This window comes from Geotrypetes seraphini, chromosome 4 (assembly GCF_902459505.1).
Source record: "Geotrypetes seraphini chromosome 4, aGeoSer1.1, whole genome shotgun sequence".
Lineage (NCBI taxonomy): Eukaryota > Metazoa > Chordata > Amphibia > Gymnophiona > Dermophiidae > Geotrypetes > Geotrypetes seraphini.
In genome coordinates, this window is record NC_047087.1 from 9,740,474 (window position 1) to 9,758,883 (window position 18,410).

The following is an 18,410-nucleotide window of genomic DNA, read 5'->3' on the forward strand; positions in this document are numbered from 1 at the left end:
CCAGCCGTATAATTTGCACAGATATATACGATGGCAAGAAGATTTAGAGGTTGGGTGGAAGACGCGGGGGGAGATGTGGAAAGTTATGTGTAATTAGCCAAACTGGTTTTCCCCGTGCTCATTTGCTATGTTCTGTTATCACAGATCAGGAAAAACCTGAACGTCACGAAGAGAGCTCTCCTCTCCACACACTGAGTCATGCCGTCATGAAGCAAAGCTACATTTGTGCCCTCATCGCCATGATGGTAAGCTGCCTTGTGCTCCATAATGTTCTCCCTCACACAAAAAATCTAGAATTATTTATTCATATTTTGCTCACACCTTATGCTGTGTTACACTCAGTTCCGATAGAGGACTTGTTACTGGTCAGCACGTGCTCAGACCCCCTTGTTCTACCCCTCTTTCTTTAAAGATTTTTACCAGTCTTTGCTTCCCTGACGCTGGTCAATGCGCTCAGGGCAAAATTCTATAATCAATAAATTGGCTTAAATTATGAGCTTTAACAAGTTCCTAATTGAAAATAAAAATGAATTGGGTGATAGGACCTATCTTCTTAGGGCTAATTCTACAAAAGATAGGCATCCATCGCATGACGCCCAGAGGCACCTTTGCCAAAGTAGGTGTGTCTAGGGGTGGAGAAGGACCTAGATGCAATTCTCTAAAGGACTTAGGCCTTAAAAACCCTGACCTCCATTGATCATTTGACAGGTCTTCTTTCTCCATGCTCACCATCCATCTTCCATCTCTGTGTGTTTTCCCCATGTTCAGCATCTCCCTTCTCTTTGTCTCCTCTATGTCCCTTTCTAGTATTTTCCCTGTGCCCATCCCCCTGCCTTCATCATCTCACCATTCTATGATCCCCTCCCCCTGTATACAGTATCACTCCTCTATATCGCCATGCCCCCCCCCCAAGTCCAGAATCTTCCTTCTGTGTTCTTATTCTCCCTAATGTTTAACCATCTTCTCTCTGTGTCCATATACCACCCCATGTCTAGCATTCCCCTTTTTGTCCCTGTTCCTATGCTTCCATCCATGCCCACCATCTCCTCTCTTTTTGTGTATCTCCCTGTGTCCAGCTTCTCTCTTTTCTTACTCCCTTAAACTAATGTGTCTCTCACACTCTTTCTTTCCTCCCTCACTCCCTCCGCTATGTTCAATATTTCACTTACTCTTCCTTCATCCCCTTGGTTCAGCTTTTCTGTTTCCCTTCCCTTCTCTCCTCCTCCCATCAGACCCTGCACCTCTCTCCCGTCCCTAGCCGCCTTCTGATGGGTCCAACACCTCTATCCCCTCCTTGAGTGTCCAGTTGGCACCTCTCCCTTCCTTCCAGCTCCAGCCGGTCCAACGACCCAAGCAATCTCCTCCTCCCTTTGCAGGTGCACCAACAGCCACCCATGAACACGGGTCAAGCAGCACCCTTCCCTCCCAGGTCAAATGGCAAAAAATGTAAAAAACCCTTGTGACTCCCCTACCAGGTCGGCCCCTTTGTGCCTCCTGCCTCGGGCCTACCAGCATCTTAGATGCTTCATCGACCGAAGAGGCAACGTCACAGGCCTACTCTGGGAACTTCCTCCGTGTGAGTCCTTCCTTCCGATGTAACGTCTGCTTTTCAATACCTGCTTCCAGGAATTCCATTTCCTCTTCCTCTGTCTAACCTCTGAGCAGTTCTCCTGCAGGTTCTGCCATCATGCATTCTTCCAGCTTCTCCGGGGTCCACTTCCCTTCTTGGCCCACTGATCATACTCCTCACCCTCTGCCCCTCTCTCCCGACAAATTGCTAAGCCAGTCCTTTGAGACTGGGCGCAGACCCCCTAAACCCTAGGGACCATTGTTTGTTCCTTACCCCGCTATTGCAGAAATGTTTGCCTGTACGATTCATCTCTAAATTATGCCACCCCTGAGTAAAAAGGTAGCGCTTGCAATCTGAAGGTCCCTTCCCCTTGCTCCTTTTGCCACACTGCGCCTTGTGTTTAATGTTGAAAAACTCCTTGGGACATCAAGGTGATCTGCAGCTGAAAAAAGAGTGGGAAGTGGGGGAGATCAGTTGAGAAGGTAAAAAAGAACCAAAATTGAGACAACAGATAAGAGTATAGAAAAGGTATAAGAAAATACTGGGGAAAAAAGACAAGGACCGTGAAATAATCAAATCAAAATAATTTAAAACAACACGCTAAGACAGTGGTATTCAACCTAGTCCTCAGGGGCTGCCTGACTAGTTGGGTTTTCAGGATATCCACAATGAATATGAATGAGGATATCCTGAAAACCCGGACTGGCCAGGTGGTCCCTGAGGACTGGGTTGAATACCACTGTGCTAAGACATGGAGGAAAAAGGGGAACAAATTCACAACAGATTGTATTTTTTTAGTGTCCTGTAATGAAATAAAGTTGAAAAAAACTTATCTTTAGTTATAATTCTTTGGCCTCGATGTGGCACTTTTCAAATCTTCATCAGGAAGCCAAAAGTCTCACATACATCTGTTGTGAATTGGAAAGTTCTACAATGATTGGGTGGTGAGGTTTTGGGGGGCATTGGTTCCCCTTTTCCCTGCCCTTTTTCCATGTCTCTGAGCACTACCTTCCTTTGTAAAAATCAAGTATACTGGTTAACAATATTTTCTATTTCTGATGTTAGCGTGTTATTATTTGGGGGGAAAAAAGCAAGAGGTAAGATCCCTTCAGAGGAGACCTCGCCTGCTGTAGGATGAGCGTAATGCTTAATTCATCTATTCTGTGTCACCAGGTCTGGAGCATCACCTACCACAGCTGGCTGACATTCGTTCTCCTGCTCTGGGCCTGCCTGATTTGGATCGTTCGGAACCGGCGTCACTTCGCTATGTTATGCTCGCCCTTCATTTTGCTTTACGGACTCTCACTCTGCAGTCTGCAGTACGTCTGGGGAATGGACCTAGAACCAGAGCTGCCCACAAAAATTGGCTTTATGAGTTTGGCCCAGCTGGGGCTGGTGCGAACCCAGTACCCGTGCCTGAACTTGGGCGCAATGGTAAGCAGTTCTGAGGTCTGTTAGAGCTGGGTACGGACACGTGAAAGGCACTTCCAAGACTAGGCCACGGGCTGCCTTTCTCACCTGACCGCTTACCTCGATTCTACCTCACAATGACTCACAAACCAGTTTTAGTGGTCTGGAAGTGCTTCATGGGCCGGAGCCCTCCCTCACTGACCTGAAACAATGTATGGCGATTGGATCTCATCAATTCTGGTTCCCCCAGGCACATCCTTAATGTGGCTGCAGATACCAGCTGTGCAGAACTCGGGGGGTTAAAAGGTGCTGGTACACTGAGCGTGGTGGAATGTGGAAGGGTTGTCTGCTTTAAGGTGGTCAGTTGGGTTTTTGGTTGCAATAGATGATTTGGTTTCACAACAGTGCACAGGAGATAATTGAGGAGAGCCTTCCAGTGGTAGAGGGGTGAGGGAGGTGTCTCGGTGGTTAGAGCATCACCTAGTGTGGTTCGGGAATATGTGGAGAGTGGGGGAACGTGCTGTGCTGGAGAGAGCGTAACAAAGTGTAGGAATAGCTGCATGGCACTTGGCGCATCCTATGTGTGTCTGACCTTCCTCTGGTCCGTCCGTTTGTCTTTCAGCTCCTGTATACGCTGACCTTCTGGCTCCTGTTGCGTCAGTTTGTGCAAGAGAAATTGCTGAAAAAGCGTGAATCGGCTGCAGTACTAATGGAAGTGAGCGTGCCAGAAACAGGTAAGAGCAATGGGCAGGGAAGAGAAAAACGAGAATGGTGGAGATGGATGAGATCTACCGACATGGTGCAGAGATATGATGCCTGTGAACAAGGCAGAGAGAAGAAAGAGTGACTGTGTCAGTGGAGAGAAATGAGTGATGGAAACAGGTGAGAGTGACAGACAAGAGAAGTGAGTGGAGAGCTCTGAGAGTGGTGCATACCAAGGAGAGAAGGAGCAAATGTGACAGAGGCAGATGAGTGAGATGGACCTGGAGGTCCCAGCCTGACTGTTTCTGGTCAGAGCTGAGAATTATGAACAGATGTGCAGCTGGAAGGAGGGAGAGAGGAGGAGGAGAGAAGGAATGTGGAAGAAGGCTGAAGGGATGAGGACAGAAGTAGAAGGCTGAAGGGATGAGGAGAGAAGAAAAGTAGAAGGAGGCTGAAGGGGTGAGGAGAGAAGGAATGTGGAAAAGTTGAAGGGATGAGGTGAGAAGGAATGTGGAAGAAGGCTGAAGGGTTGAGGAGAGAAGTATAGAAGAAGGCTGAAGGGATGAGGAGAGAAGGAATGTGGAAAAGTTGAAGGGATGAGGCGAGAAGGAATGTGGAAGAAGGCTGAAGGGATGAGGAGAGAAGTATAGAAGAAGGCTGAAGGGATGAGGAGAGAATAAAAGTGGAAGGAGGCTGAAGGGGTGAGGAGAGAAGGAATGTGGAAAAGTTGAAGGGATGAGGCGAGAAGGAATGTGGAAGAAGGCTGAAGGGATGAGGAAAGAAGGAATGTGGAAGAAGGCTGAAGGGATGAGGAGAGAATAAAAGTGGAAGGAGGCTGAAGGGGTGAGGAGAGAAGGAATGTGGAAAAGTTGAAGGGATGAGGCGAGAAGGAATGTGGAAGAAGGCTGAAGGGATGAGGAGAGAAGGAATGTGGAAGAAGGCTGAAGGGATGAGGAGAGAAGTATAGAAGAAGGCTGAAGGGATGAGGAGAGAATAAATATGGAAGGAGGCTGAAGGGGTGAGGAGAGAAGGAATGTGGAAAAGTTGAAGGGATGAGGCGAGAAGGAATGTGGAAGAAGGCTGAAGGGATGAGGAGAGAAGGAATGTGGAAGAAGGCTGAAGGGATGAGGAGAGAAGTATAGAAGAAGGCTGAAGGGATGAGGAGAGAATAAAAGTGGAAGGAGGCTGAAGGGATGAGGGAGAGAAACTGGGAGATGGGCAGGGCTGAGTGCAGAGGGAAGTGGGTGGCTGGGAAGAAGATGGAGGGCAGAGAGAGGAAGAGTGAGGAGGGAGCGAATCTGGTGCATGGGAGCCTGATCTGGAATGTTGGGGAGGGAAAAGCAGAAAGTTCTGATCAGTTGAAGAAAGTCAGTTACAGAGTGAGAGAGACTCAAGGGAAGAGTAAGACATACAACCAACAGGATCAACATGTGGGTAAGAGGACTGGGCTGGTTGTAGGGAATCAATACGGCATAATTGGCAGCTTGTTTCCAGATAAGGTGGTTCAATATTCACAGGATCTAGGCTCCTAATATGGTCTCTTGAAAAATTTACTAGGCTGAATGTCTAAATGGATACTCAAAATTTCACTAAACGCCTTAATTTAGGAACATCAAAAGTGGGTAGCAAGAGGAGCAGATCAAGCATGTGGAAAATAAGTTAGGAGCTTGGCACTGATTCCAGCATTAGGCTCCTAATCCTAGGTAAAAGAACGGCAGACCTAAATTTAAAAGCAAACTGTTAAGCTCTTAAATTAAAGCTGGAGACTTATGCTCTTAAATTTGGCTGAAAATAGGACATACATTTAGGGGCTTTTTTTTTTGGGGGGGGGGGGCGGGGTCTATAGTAAACTTTCAGTAATGTGTCTCCCTGTACATTACATGCATGTGTGAAAGTTCACAAAGAACTGTGTGATCCTGAACTCCAAAGTACATGGATGCAGAGTCTGAAAATCTGGCAACACTTGTCTAAGACAGAAGAGAGGGAGGGAGCAGGAAAAGATGGAGAGGGAGAGACAGGGAAGAGGAAGCATAGAGGGGGTAGAAATGAGATGGGAGAGAGTAGGGAGTGAGAAATGGAAGGAGGGAGAGAAATGAGATAAGAGGGAGCAGGGAGGAAGAAATGGGAGGAGGGAGAGAAATGAGATGGAAGGGAGCAGGGAGTGAGAAGTGGAAGGAGGGAGAGAAAAAAGAGGAAGCAGAGTAGTGGAGAAATGAGATGGGAGAGAGTACGGAGTGAGAAATGGAAGGAGGGAGAGAAATGAGATGGGAACGAGCAGGGAGGGAGAAATGGAAGGAGGGAGAGAAATGAGATGGGAGGGAGCAGAGAGGGAGAAATGGAAGGAGGGAGAGAAATGAGATGAGAGGAAGCAGGGAGTAAGAAATGGAAGGAGGGTTAGAAATGAGATGAGAGAGCAGGGAGTGAGAAATGGAAGGAGAGAGAGAAATGAGATGGGAGGGAGCAGGGAGGGAGAAATGGAAGGAGGGAGAGAAATGAGATGGAAGGGAGCAGGGAGTGAGAAGTGGAAGGAGGGAGAGAAAAAAGAGGAAGCAGAGTAGTGGAGAAATGAGATGGGAGAGAGTACGGAGTGAGAAATGGAAGGAGGGAGAGAAATGAGATGGGAGGGAGCAGAGAGGGAGAAATGGAAGGAGGGAGAGAAATGAGATGAGAGGAAGCAGGGAGTGAGAAATGGAAGGAGGGATAGAAATGAGATGAGAGAGCAGGGAGTGAGAAATGGAAGGAGAGAGAGAAATGAGATGGGAGGGAGCAGGGAGGGAGAAATGGAAGGAGGGAGAGAAATGAGATGGGAGGGAGCAGAGAATGAGAAGTGGAAGGAAGGAGAAGGAGAGACAGGGTACCGAAAAAGCTGAAAAGAAAAGAGGAGAGAGACAAATTATATTACTTGTGAGAAAAGAACCATATTATTTCACAACAAGCAAATTTATTCACCTTTAATGCACATCCCTCAGTGCAATCCTGGCTCTCTCTGTGTGTCTCTATTTGTAGTCATCGGCTCCAGCCTGACTGTCTCTGGCATCTCTTTTCCCTTTGCAGACCAGAGCCGGCAACAGAGTCTGTTAAAGGTGTTAGGAGAGCTGGTGATGGGATTCTATGCCAAGTACTGGATCTATGTATGTGCTGGGATGTTCATCGTGGTCAGCTTTGCAGGAAGGCTGGTGGTTTACAAAATCGTCTATATGCTGCTCTTTCTTCTCTGCCTCAATCTGTTCCAGGTAAGAAGACATGTTGGATTCTTCACAGCTGAGACCCAGCACTTGAGTTGCACCATAGCTTCCAAGGAGCAGAGCCCTAGAGGGAGTTTAAAGGGATGGTCTCTTACTTGTTTCATGTACAGTACTGCTTATACCTGGCAGTGTTATAGAAATAGTAGTAGATGCTCATTAAGATTCTGTTGTTCTCAATGAGCTTGATTCACTACGTTGTGTAGAGGGGAGTACTGCGATGTGGTTGAATTCAGTTATGAATATGTTTTGTTGCCAGGACTTTTGACTATGGTCATGTTGGCTCATGCCTGTGTTGGGTAGAAGGGACCTTAGACCTTGGTCGTCTTTGGCTCCATGCCTGTGTTGAGTAGAAGGGACCTTAGGCCATGGTCGTCTTTGGTTCCATTCCTGTGTTGGGTAGAAGGGACCTCGGGCCCTGGTCGTCTTTGGTTCCATGCCTGTGTTGGGTAGAAGGGACCTCAGACCTTGGTCGTCTTTGGTTCCATGCCTGTGTTGGGTAGAAGGGACCTTAGACCTTGGTCGTCTTTGGTTCCATGCCTGTGTTGGGTAGAAGGGACCTTAGGCCATGGTCATCTTTGGTTCCATGCCTGTGTTGGGTAGAAGGGACCTTAGGCCCTGGTCGTCTTTGGTTCCATGCCTGTGTTGGATAGAAGGGACCTTAGGCCATGGTCGTCTTTGGTTCCATGCCTGTGTTGGGTAGAAGGGACCTTAGACCTTGGTCGTCTTTGGTTCCATGCCTGTGTTGGGTAGCAGAGACCTCGGGCCCTGGTCGTCTTTGGTTCCATGCCTGTGTTGGGTAGCAGGGACCTCGGGCCCTGGTCGTCTTTGGTTCCATGCCTGTGTTGGGTAGCAGAGACCTCGGGCCCTGGTCGTCTTTGGCTCCATGCCTGTGTTGGGTAGAAGGGATCTCAGGCCTTGGTCGTCTTTGGTTCCATGCCTGTGTTGGGTAGCAGAGACCTCGAGTCCTGGTCGTCTTTGGTTCCATGCCTGTGTTGGATAGAAGGGACCTTGGGCCTTGGTCGTCTTTGGTTCTGCGCCTGTGTTGGGTAGAAAGGACTTTCTATTATGACTAATGTCTTTTTGTTCAGGTTTATTACACTCTATGGCGGAAGCTGCTAAAGGTCTTTTGGTGGCTGGTGGTTGCATACACTATGCTGGTTCTTATAGCTGTCTACACCTTCCAGTTTGAAGACTTCCCCATATACTGGAGGAACTGGACACAATTCACCGATGCCCAGTAAGTGATGTTATGCATCAGTGTGGAGCATGGAAGGGGAACCTGGCTAAGCTGATCCTAGATCTGGGCTGATCCTGGGCCTCTTCTAACCCTGTAGTAATAATTTGGAGAAAATTAGGAAGTTTCCAGGCTTTGAAAGTAACTGAGCAGTTGGGTTGGTTTAGCAAGGGTAATTAGGTAATACATTGGGTGGTATAATGAGGGCATTGTGTGGAAACAGACTGATACTGTATAGTGAGGGGATCAGGAAACGTGGCATGATATAAGAAGGGAATTGCACAGAAACATTTGGGTTGGTATTACTGAGAGGAATTGGGAATAAATTATGTGGAAACATTTAGGGTGATATAGTGAGGGGGAATCGGTAAGACACGGTGGGGTGGTGTAGAGAGGGGGATAAGGTAAGGGGGATGAAGTAAAGGGTGGTATACAGAGGGGGATGAAGAAGTGTGGGGTGATATACGGAAGGGGTTGAGGTAATGTAGGGTGGTATATGGAGGGGGATGAGGTAGTGTGGGGTGGTATAGAGAAGGGGTTGAGGAAACGTGGGGTGGTATACCAAGGGGGATGAGGTAATGTGGGGTGGTATTGAAAGGGGAATGAGGAAACGTGGGGTGGTATAGAGAGGTGGTTGAGGAAACATGGAGTGGTATAGAGAGGTAGTTGAGTTAATGTGCGGTGTTATTGAGAGGGGAATGAGGAAACGTGCAGTGGTATACAGAGGGGGGTGAAGAAATGTGGGGTGTTATACAGTGGGGGATGAGGTAATGTGGGGTGGTATATGGAGGGGGATGAGGTGTGGGGTGATATAGAGAGGGGGTTGAGGAAATGTGGGATGGTATAATGAGGGGGCCTTATGGAATCGTTTGGAGTGGTATGGAGAGGGGAGTGGGGTAAGAATGCTGCTCCTCTCCCCTCACCTCTTTCAGCTTACAGTCTTTCTCCTCATTGCAGGTTGGGGGATCTGGGACTGGAGCAGTTCAGCGTCTCTGAGCTCTTCTCTAGTATCTTGATCCCTGGCTTCTTCCTGCTCGCCTGCATCTTACAGCTGCATTACTGCCACCGGCCCTTCATGCACCTGACAGACCTGGCTCGCATCCCCGCAGCAGAGGATAACCATCTGCACAGGTAAGTTCTCCTGGGACGGCTGCATGTGTGTGTGTGTTGGGTGGTGAAGGGACGTATGAGAACCTAGAAACTGCTGTGACACTCTCTCTGCTGGGATGGGAAGTTACTAACCTCTTGGGTTTGAACACAGCTCACACTGTCTGGTCTGGTGCGATAAGCGTGCGATGCACCAGGCTTCCTGCAGCCTGCAGACCTAGCTGCAAGGGCTACATTAGGATATCTGTAAGTGATGAGCCCCATCTAGTGGACAAAGCTGTGTTATGCATCTAGTGATCAGAGCTGTGCCGTGTATTGCCATCCAGAATCTGTTTCCTTCTAGCAACAGATAGAAATAAAAGATAAATTAAGCAAAACAAAAGGAAAATAAGGCAATACATATTGGGGAAGCTTTTGAAGGCAGAACCATCTTCATAGAAACATGATGGCAGATAAAGGCCAAATGGCCCATCTAGTCTGCCCATCCACAGTAACCAGGTATGAGGAAAAATTGATAGTATCATTTGAGTGGCTCTGGAATAGATACTTGGGCTCAGGTCTCTTTTTGTTGAGGGGGGTGCTCTGGCGTGGGGGAGGGGAATGGACTCAGGAGTAGTCTGGGGAAGTGCTGCTTTGAATGTGAAGGGGTGGATGTGTGGGGTGGACTCCCAGCATGGGTGGTAAAGATGAAAACTGTCTAGATTAGGGAACTATGGGATCGGTTTGCGACCCCTTTACGATGAAATTTGCCACATTCATTAACCTCTCCAGCAATCCGCTTCGAATTTGTGCATGCAAATGAGGAGAAACGCATGCAAATTGGACAGCGACGCGATTCATCAACCAAAAATTTAAAACTGACTGGGCTGGCCGATCAACCTAAGAAGCGACTGCTGGAGACCAGTTGAAAACATCTTTCCGACTCTCCAGCTCCATAGAAGCCCTGCTGTGCCCCGATCTATCTCCTGCCTGCTCTTCCTGAATGCCACCCTTGCCCTATGTCTTCTGCCTGCTCTCCCCAAATGCCATCCCGCTCTGCCCCGTGTCTCCTGCCTGCTCGCCCTGATCTTCCAGCCCTGCTTTCTGCCCAGAGCTCCTACTCTCTGTCGCCTTCCCTGCAGGGCTAGCCCATGCCGCAGTGCAGACCCGCTTTAAACCTGCGAACTCGCACTGCAGGGAAGGTGGCAGAGAGCAGGAGAGTCTGGGCGGCAAGAGCAGGGCTTGGAAGAGGAGAGCAGGAGGGTACGTGCAGTAAAGTTTAAAAAAAAAAAAAAAAGTTGCAGCTGGATGGGTCTATGTGCAGACCATCTACAGATGGTCTACGCATGCGTTTGGATCACAGAGCTGTGATCCGTGCCGGCAGATGGGGGTGTTCCTCCGTTCGCCCCCATCTGCATATTGAAGTTTCCTGAATTCATCGGGCAGGTTCCTGGATCTAGCCCTATGAGGTGGGCTTGCAGAATCTCCGGTGGAGAGGAAGGGATAGTATAGAGAAAGTGGATAGTCCGTATTGTCTTTTCCAAGGGACGGAGGTGATTGCATCTGAGAATCTTAAAGGGAAGAAACAAGTAGAATACATGATGTCAAAAGCATAGGAAGAGGAATGGCTAGCGTAAAAATGAGGCGATGTTCACTGAGACCCTGTTTCGAGGTAGTGGAGACAAAAAATGTATCTGAATTAAAGAAAGCATGAGACAAACACTGAGGAGTTTTAGGGAGAGGGAGGGAAGGGATTAGATAGACTACCTTCCTGTGGTTTCAATCAAAGCAGCTTACATATAGGCTCTATAGTTATTAATTGTCATTCATTTTTTTATTCTTTATTAAACTATATATGAGGTTTGATCAAAAAATACAGAGAATGCTGCTTCCGAGCGCCATCCAATGGAAAGGCAGGCAGAGCATCGAACCTTAGTAACAGTGTGTGACAAGTTTCAACTTGTTCGGTTGTGAGCTGCGGTTGAGAGAAGGTGGGTCGTAAATCATGGATCACAAACAATGCATTAACGTTTGAATCTGGCAACCCTAGCTTCAGTGACCATGAAGACATGTGGTTCAAGCGATTTCATAAAGGTTGTGAATTGGTTCAAGATGAGATCAGGATGTCCTTCACCATCAAAAACCCAAAAGAATGTTGAAAGAGTAAGCAAAATGATTCGATCAAGGACCTGAACATATCTCTTATGGTTCTGTTCAAAACATTTTAACAAGAGATTGGAACATGAGGTGAATGAGTGCGACCTGAGAAATGAGCAAACGGTTTCATCCTCCATCAGGACAACACACCGAGTCACACTTTGCTTCTGGTACAGCAGTTTCTGTCACTAAAAAAAGTACGGTTTGTTCTCGTCCACCTTATTCACCGGATTTGGCACCAGGCGACTTCTGGCTCTTCCCCACAGTCAAAATGACCATGAAAAGTAAACATTTTGAATCGATTCAGGACATTGAGGCAGACATGACAGCGCATCTAAAGATAGTCACGAAAGAACTTTCAGAACTGCTTCAGAAAGTGACAAGGATGATGGGCTAAGTAAGTTGGAAGCAAGAGGGATTAATTTAAACATTCACCGTATTATATCTATAAATGAAACATAAATAGACTCCAATGACAGAGTGGTAGAAAACTGGAACGCTCTTTCGGAGTCTGTCATAGGGGAAAACACCCTCCAGGGATATAAGACAAAGTTGGACAAGTTCCTGCTAAACTGGAACGTACACAGGTGAGGCTGGACTCATTTAGAGCACTGGTCTTTGACCTGGGGGCTGCCACGTGAGCTGGGCACGATGGACCACTGGTCGGACCCAGCAGTGGCAATTCTTATGTTCTTATAAGAGGGTTGGTGGGGAGGAGAGTGATCAGAAATGGCAGAGCAGTACAATTTTATGGCTTATAATAGGAAACCCAGGTCCCTGTCAGGTGGATGTCAAAATATTTCATCATCTTAACGTCCTGGATTCTGTTAACGTTTACTCAGTTTTCTGATCTTAAGGTTATTGATGCAGCTTCCAGGTCCTGGAAGATTCTCACTTAGAGCTTAACTTCCTTCGTTCTGGTAAAATAGCCCTACAGCTGTGAGTGATGGGTGGCTTGGGACCTTATTTCCAGTTTACTAGTATAACTGACAAATTGTTGGCATTGTGTGCTGGAGAATGACCCCATCTGCTCACCCCTCTCTTAAATGTTTCACTCCCATCAGGGATAAAGTTTCAGCCCTGCCCTGGCTGAGATCCAGGCTCGTCCCAAGTGAAATTGCCACTGCCTGCAGAGAACAGTGTGTGTGGGGGGATGGGGGGTGGGGAAATGGTTTCCTGATACAAGGAAGGCTGGGGGGGGTGGAGAGAGAGAGGATGCTGGTTAATTGCATGAAATCAGTTTGGGTGTCTAAAAAGTTTAGGAAAAAAATCTAGTATTCTAGAATGGAACCTGGACACTCGCATTCCATTATGCAAAAGGCTGCAACTCTTTGGACTCAGGGTGCCTATATGGAGATACCCAGTTAGAAAATTGTCCCCTTACTTGGACCGGTACTGGACAACCTTGCATGGTCTGTGTCCCATTTGTGGTGATTTGATGTAAGATGGGCTGGGGAGGGCATCAGTGGGATCTCCACTAACTTGGAACATGAAGATGTTACTGGCCAGACTTTATGGTAGATATCCTGCAAACAACTGGATGGTTGGATAGGCTGGAGTGAGCTTGGACGGCAACTTCAGCATTTGGAACCTAGGACAAGACCAGGTGGACTTTAGTCTGTGACCCAGAAATATTAACGAAGAGACAAGTTAATTGACTCATGTATTTGTAATGGGCCGACTGGATGGACCGTTCAGGTCTTTATCTGCCGTCATTTACTATGTTACCTGGCAGAAACCCAAAGAGTAGCAACATTCCAGAGCTGAGATTGTGATGTCATAATGCATCATTCCACCAATGCCTAAGAGCCAACCTCAGCAGTGATGTCACAATGGCTTGATTAGAAGGCAACTTCAGCAGTTGGAACCTAAGATAATACCAGGTGGACTTTAGTCTATGACCCAGAAATATCAAAGAAGAGACAAGTTAATTGACTCATGTATTTTTAATGGGTCGACTGGATGGACTGTTCAGGTCTTCATCTGCCGTTATTTACTATTTCCATAAAAACTGCAGATTCAGTTTAGCTGTGCTTAATGCCTAAGTGATGTGCACGTAGTATCTGACCTCTCAATGTTTCTCTGGTATGACTAACTGATGCCGGAATAGATGTGGAGGTGGAGGTGAAGGAAAAGTGCCTCCTATAGGTCGGAGCTGTCCATAAACAGCAGCTTATTGGAACATGAGAAATAACCTCTTGTTACCATACTTCAGAACGCCTGAGAAACCTCTAGTTTGCTGTCGATGTTCTTCCCACATATCTCACCATCTGTTCCCATTACTTGCTTGAACACTGAATTTCCGGTTCCATTTCTCATATCCTTCTTTGTGTCCCCTGAGAGGTGAGCCCATCCCTCATATATCTCTATAAAGCTAGGATTAAGCCCTTTGTGGAGTTTATTACCTCACACACATTCTCCAGATCTGTACGAGGGAGTGCGGAAAAGTTCTCAGCCCAACTAACTGTAGCTGAAAAGAGAGTTACTTGATTTTGCAAAGCCAGTTTACAGAATTGTAATTCTATGTCTTGACATTGTTTCAGATCATTGATTGAACCTCGTCAACGAAAAGTGTGGGATTCTGAGCCATCATGAAGCTCCTATTCCTACAGAAGGAAATCCATGAATATATGAGGCAAACATTGAGTGACAAATGCCCATCATACTTCACAGTGAAAAAGTGGTGAGCAAACTTTCAGGGTGGAGATTGAGACCGAAGAAGCAGCAAGGACTGGGAGGCCTCAAACAGTGTCAGCTCCTGAAATGGTTGACCATGTCCATGACTTGATTTTGGCAGATTGGTGAATATTGGCTGGAACAATTGTGGAGACACTACAGATATCCAGGGAACATGTTGGGTATATAATCCACAAGCAGCTGGGTATGCAGAAGCTATCAGCCTAGTGGGTGCCCAAACACGAGAAACGACGTTAAGCGGACACTTCCAAGTTGATTTTGTAGCATTTTCAGCGAGCCAGGCGCAAATGCACTAAAGTCAGCGATCATCGCTAAACCACTTTTGACTGCTTTAGTGATGATTGCATTTGCCGACCTGATACACAAAATGACTCACCGCGTGTTTTTCCCCTCAATCACCCATTATCCGATTCAGCTATGCAAATTAGTCAAAGCCCCATTCAAACTAACATCGCTTGGTTGTACACAAAAAAAAAAAATAGGGGTTTTAGCGATCCACAAAAAGCGACTGGTCAAGACTATGCTGACCCCACTCCCTGGGTGAGAAAATAGGCAGGAGGGATGCAAAACTTGAAGAATGGTCTGAAATTTGACAGCTAAAATTTAATGCTAAGAAATGCAAGGTCATGCATTTGGGCTGCAAAAACCCGAGGGAACGGTACAGTTTAGGCGGGTGAAGAACTTATGTGCATGATGGAAGAGCGGGACTTGGGTGTGATTGCATGTGATGATCTTAAGGAGGCCAAACAGGTTGAAAAGGTGACGGCGAAAGCTAGAAGGATGCTAGGTTGAATAGGGAGAGGTATGGCCAGTAGGAAAAAGGAGGTATTGATGCCTCTAAATAAGACTCTGGTGAGACCTCATTTATTATTTTTTTTTTAAATCTTTATTCATTTTCTTATGTTACAACAAGTGTTTCAAATAAACTTATTAGAAACTTGAATATACACACTTGATTAACTCACATAATAACATCAATTTTAACATTTCTTTAGAAATTAATATTATATAAAGTTATAATAATTTATAAGAAATCCAAATAAATATATTTCTTATTGAATATAATAATCCCTCCCCCCTCCCTCCTTCCCAATCAAATATATATAAATTCAACTTTATTGAGAATTCATTATATATTGGTACAGTATATAATAATCAGAAATAAAATCCCACCCCAATCCCCTCTACTTAATAATCTTATCATGGGAAAATTAATCATTACAAAAATCTGTTAACGGTCCCCAGACTTTTTGAAATTTACTCACATATCCTTTTTGTGTTGCAATGGTGAGTTCCATTTTGTATATATGACATACAGAATTCCACCAGAAATTGTAGTTTAACATGTCATGTTTTTTCCAATTATATGTTATTTGCTGTATTGCTATTCCAGTTAAAATAAACAAAAGTTTGTTGTTGCTTGCCGAAATTTGACTTCTTGCTCTCATAGTTGTTCCGAATAAAATAGTATCGTATGTCAAGGCTACCGGATTTTCCAACATCCTATTGATTTGAGGCCAAATTGCTTTCCAGAATGATAAGATGAATGGACAATAGAATAAAAGGTGGTCTAATGTCCCGACTTCAACATGACAGTGCCAGCATCTATTAGACTTAGAACTATCTATCTTTTGTAAATGAACAGGGGTCCAAAAAGCTCTATGTAGAAGAAAAAACCAAGTTTGTCTCATAGATGCTGACACTGTACATTTTAACCTCCAAGACCAAAGTCGTGGCCATTGAGATGCAGTAATTTGGTGCTTTATCTCAATGCTCCAAATGTCTCTAAGACCATTTTTCGGTTTTTTATTTATAAATCCAGATATTAATTTATACCACTGTGCGGCTTTATGATCTGTTGAATCCATCTGGAAACATAAGAATTCCAAACTATGATAATTAGTAAGAGTTTTCCATTCAGGGAACCCTACCTGAATGGACTGCTTCAACTGCAACCATCTAAAATATTGTGACTTATTAAGATCAAATTTATGTTGCAATTGCGAAAACTCCAGCAATTTACCATTTTTTTATTACATCATCCAAAATACGAATACCTGCTATCATCCAATGTTTCCAGATGATTTTAAAACCGCCAATTTTGATCTTGGGGTTTTAACCAAATCGTTTGAGTTGTTGATTTATTTATTGGAATAGGAGTTAGATTACTTACATATCTTAGAGTTTTCCAGGTATCTATAAATATTCTTTGCTCTTTATATAACCTTGGCATTTTGATACTAACTACATGACTAAGACGCAAGGGAAACATAAGTCTCCATTCTAACCAGAACCAGTCTGGAATATTATCAGTGGGCTCTGGGAGGATCCAATACATACCTTGATGTAAAATATAGGCTTGATGGTACCTATAAAAATTGGGAAAATTTACCCCGCCCTCCACAATTGGCCTTTGCAACGACACTAAAGCAATTCTGGGGTTTTTACCAAGCCAAATAAATTTTGTCAAAATCCTACTTAGTTTTTTATAAAAAGATTCTTGAAAGAAAACTGGTATCATCCCCATTTGGTAACAAACTACAGGCAAAATCATCATTTTAACAGTTTGTACTCTTCCCCACCAAGATAAATGCAAAGGATTCCATTGCTCACACATTTCTGTCACCTTTTGTAATATGCATTTTTCATTACTTTTTATTGTTTCATCCACTGTTTTTGTAATCCAAATTCCTAGATATTTAATAGCCTCCTCTTTCCAAACAAAAGAGAATGTATCAAATAAACCTTTTGTACAATGTACATTTAATGGAAGAACTTCTGATTTGTTCCAATTTATCTTATATCCTGAAAACTTTCCAAATTTCTCAATCAACTCAAGTAAATATGGAATGGTAGATTCTGGATTCCTCAAATACAATAGTAAATCATCTGCATAAGCAGATACCTTATATTCTCTATCTGAGTGTGGTATACCTTGTATTTCCTTTACTTGCTGGATAGCTAATATTAAGGGTTCTAAAACAATATCAAACAGCAAAGGAGATAAGGGACATCCTTGTCTAACTCCCATTTGTAAATTAAATTTTTCTGAAAAAGTATTATTAATATATAATCTAGCAGAAGGTGAGCTATACAATGTTTGTATTATTTGTCTGAATCCAGGACCTATACCAAACCATTCCAATGCCTGATACATAAAGGTCCATTCTACTCTATCAAAAGCCTTTTCTGCATCTAGAGAAACAGCAAAAGTAGGCTCATTCATTTTCTTTGTTAAATATAACATGTGGAATGCTAATCTGGTATTATGAGATGAATGTCTTTGAGCAACGAATCCTGTTTGATGCATACCTATAATATGAGGGAGAGCTTTAGCCAATCTTAACGCTAATATTTTTGCTAGTAATTTACCATCTACATTTATTAAAGATATTGGCCTATAGTTTGAAACCAAAGTGGGATCTTTATTTGGCTTTGGCAAAACAATAGTTAAAGATTCTGCTATAGTGCCATTAATAGAACCTTTAGTAAGTTGGTATTGATAAAGATTTAATAAATAGGGCAATAGAAAATTTTGAAATGTTTTATAGAACTCCACCGTATATCCATCACCACCTGGAGCGGATCCAACTCTAAAGGACTTCAAAGCTGTTCCTAATTCTTTTAGTGATATTGGCTCTTCCAAACTTCGTTCAGGAATTTTTAGACCCTCTAACATTTTCAAAAATTCTAAACCATCTTTTTCTTTATCTAAATAAGTCTCGGAAGAATAAAGAGATCTATAAAACTTTAGGAACTGTTTTAAAATAGGCTCAATTTGTGTAAATGTTTCACCATTTTCATCTTTAATGGCAATTAATTTTGATTTCCTTTTTTTCGCTTTAAGATAATTTGCCAATATTCTTCCCGCCTTATTTGAGTTACCATAATACAAAGCTTGTTGAGAAAATATATCTTTCCTAATCAACTTAGATGAAATCTCATTATATTTACCCTTAAGTTTTAACAATTCTTGTTGAATAGAATATTCCCATTTTTCTATAAGTTTTAATTCTAAAATTTTAATCTCTTTTTCTAAATTTAAAAATTGTTTTTTAATCTGTTTTTTAAGATAAGCCGAATAAGAAATTATTTGTCCTCTCATTGATGCCTTAAAAGCATCCCATAATATTTCCCTAGAGATCTCATCTTTATCATTCAATTGAAAATAATCCTTCATTTTTGTTTGAAGATTCTCACAAAATATTGGATCAGCAAGCAATGTATTATCAAACTTCCAAATTGGTCTATTAGTATTTTGATCTGCGATCTTAATTTCTATCCACACCCCACCATGATCAGATAAAAT

At 44.1% G+C, this 18,410-nt stretch overlaps 1 protein-coding gene across 3 annotated transcripts in view; it reads left to right on the forward strand.

The window, feature by feature from the left end:
* The window catches only part of PIEZO1 (piezo type mechanosensitive ion channel component 1), a 400,254-nt gene that overhangs the window by 196,857 nt on the left and 184,987 nt on the right, over positions 1–18,410 (forward strand). For all 3 annotated transcript variants that reach the window (XM_033942562.1, XM_033942564.1, XM_033942563.1), the window contains exons 11-16: positions 145–245; positions 2,744–3,004; positions 3,603–3,714; positions 6,737–6,915; positions 8,016–8,164; positions 9,119–9,292. In XM_033942562.1, the coding sequence (XP_033798453.1) occupies positions 145–245; positions 2,744–3,004; positions 3,603–3,714; positions 6,737–6,915; positions 8,016–8,164; positions 9,119–9,292 (976 nt within the window). The remainder of the gene's footprint in view (positions 1–144; positions 246–2,743; positions 3,005–3,602; positions 3,715–6,736; positions 6,916–8,015; positions 8,165–9,118; positions 9,293–18,410) is intronic.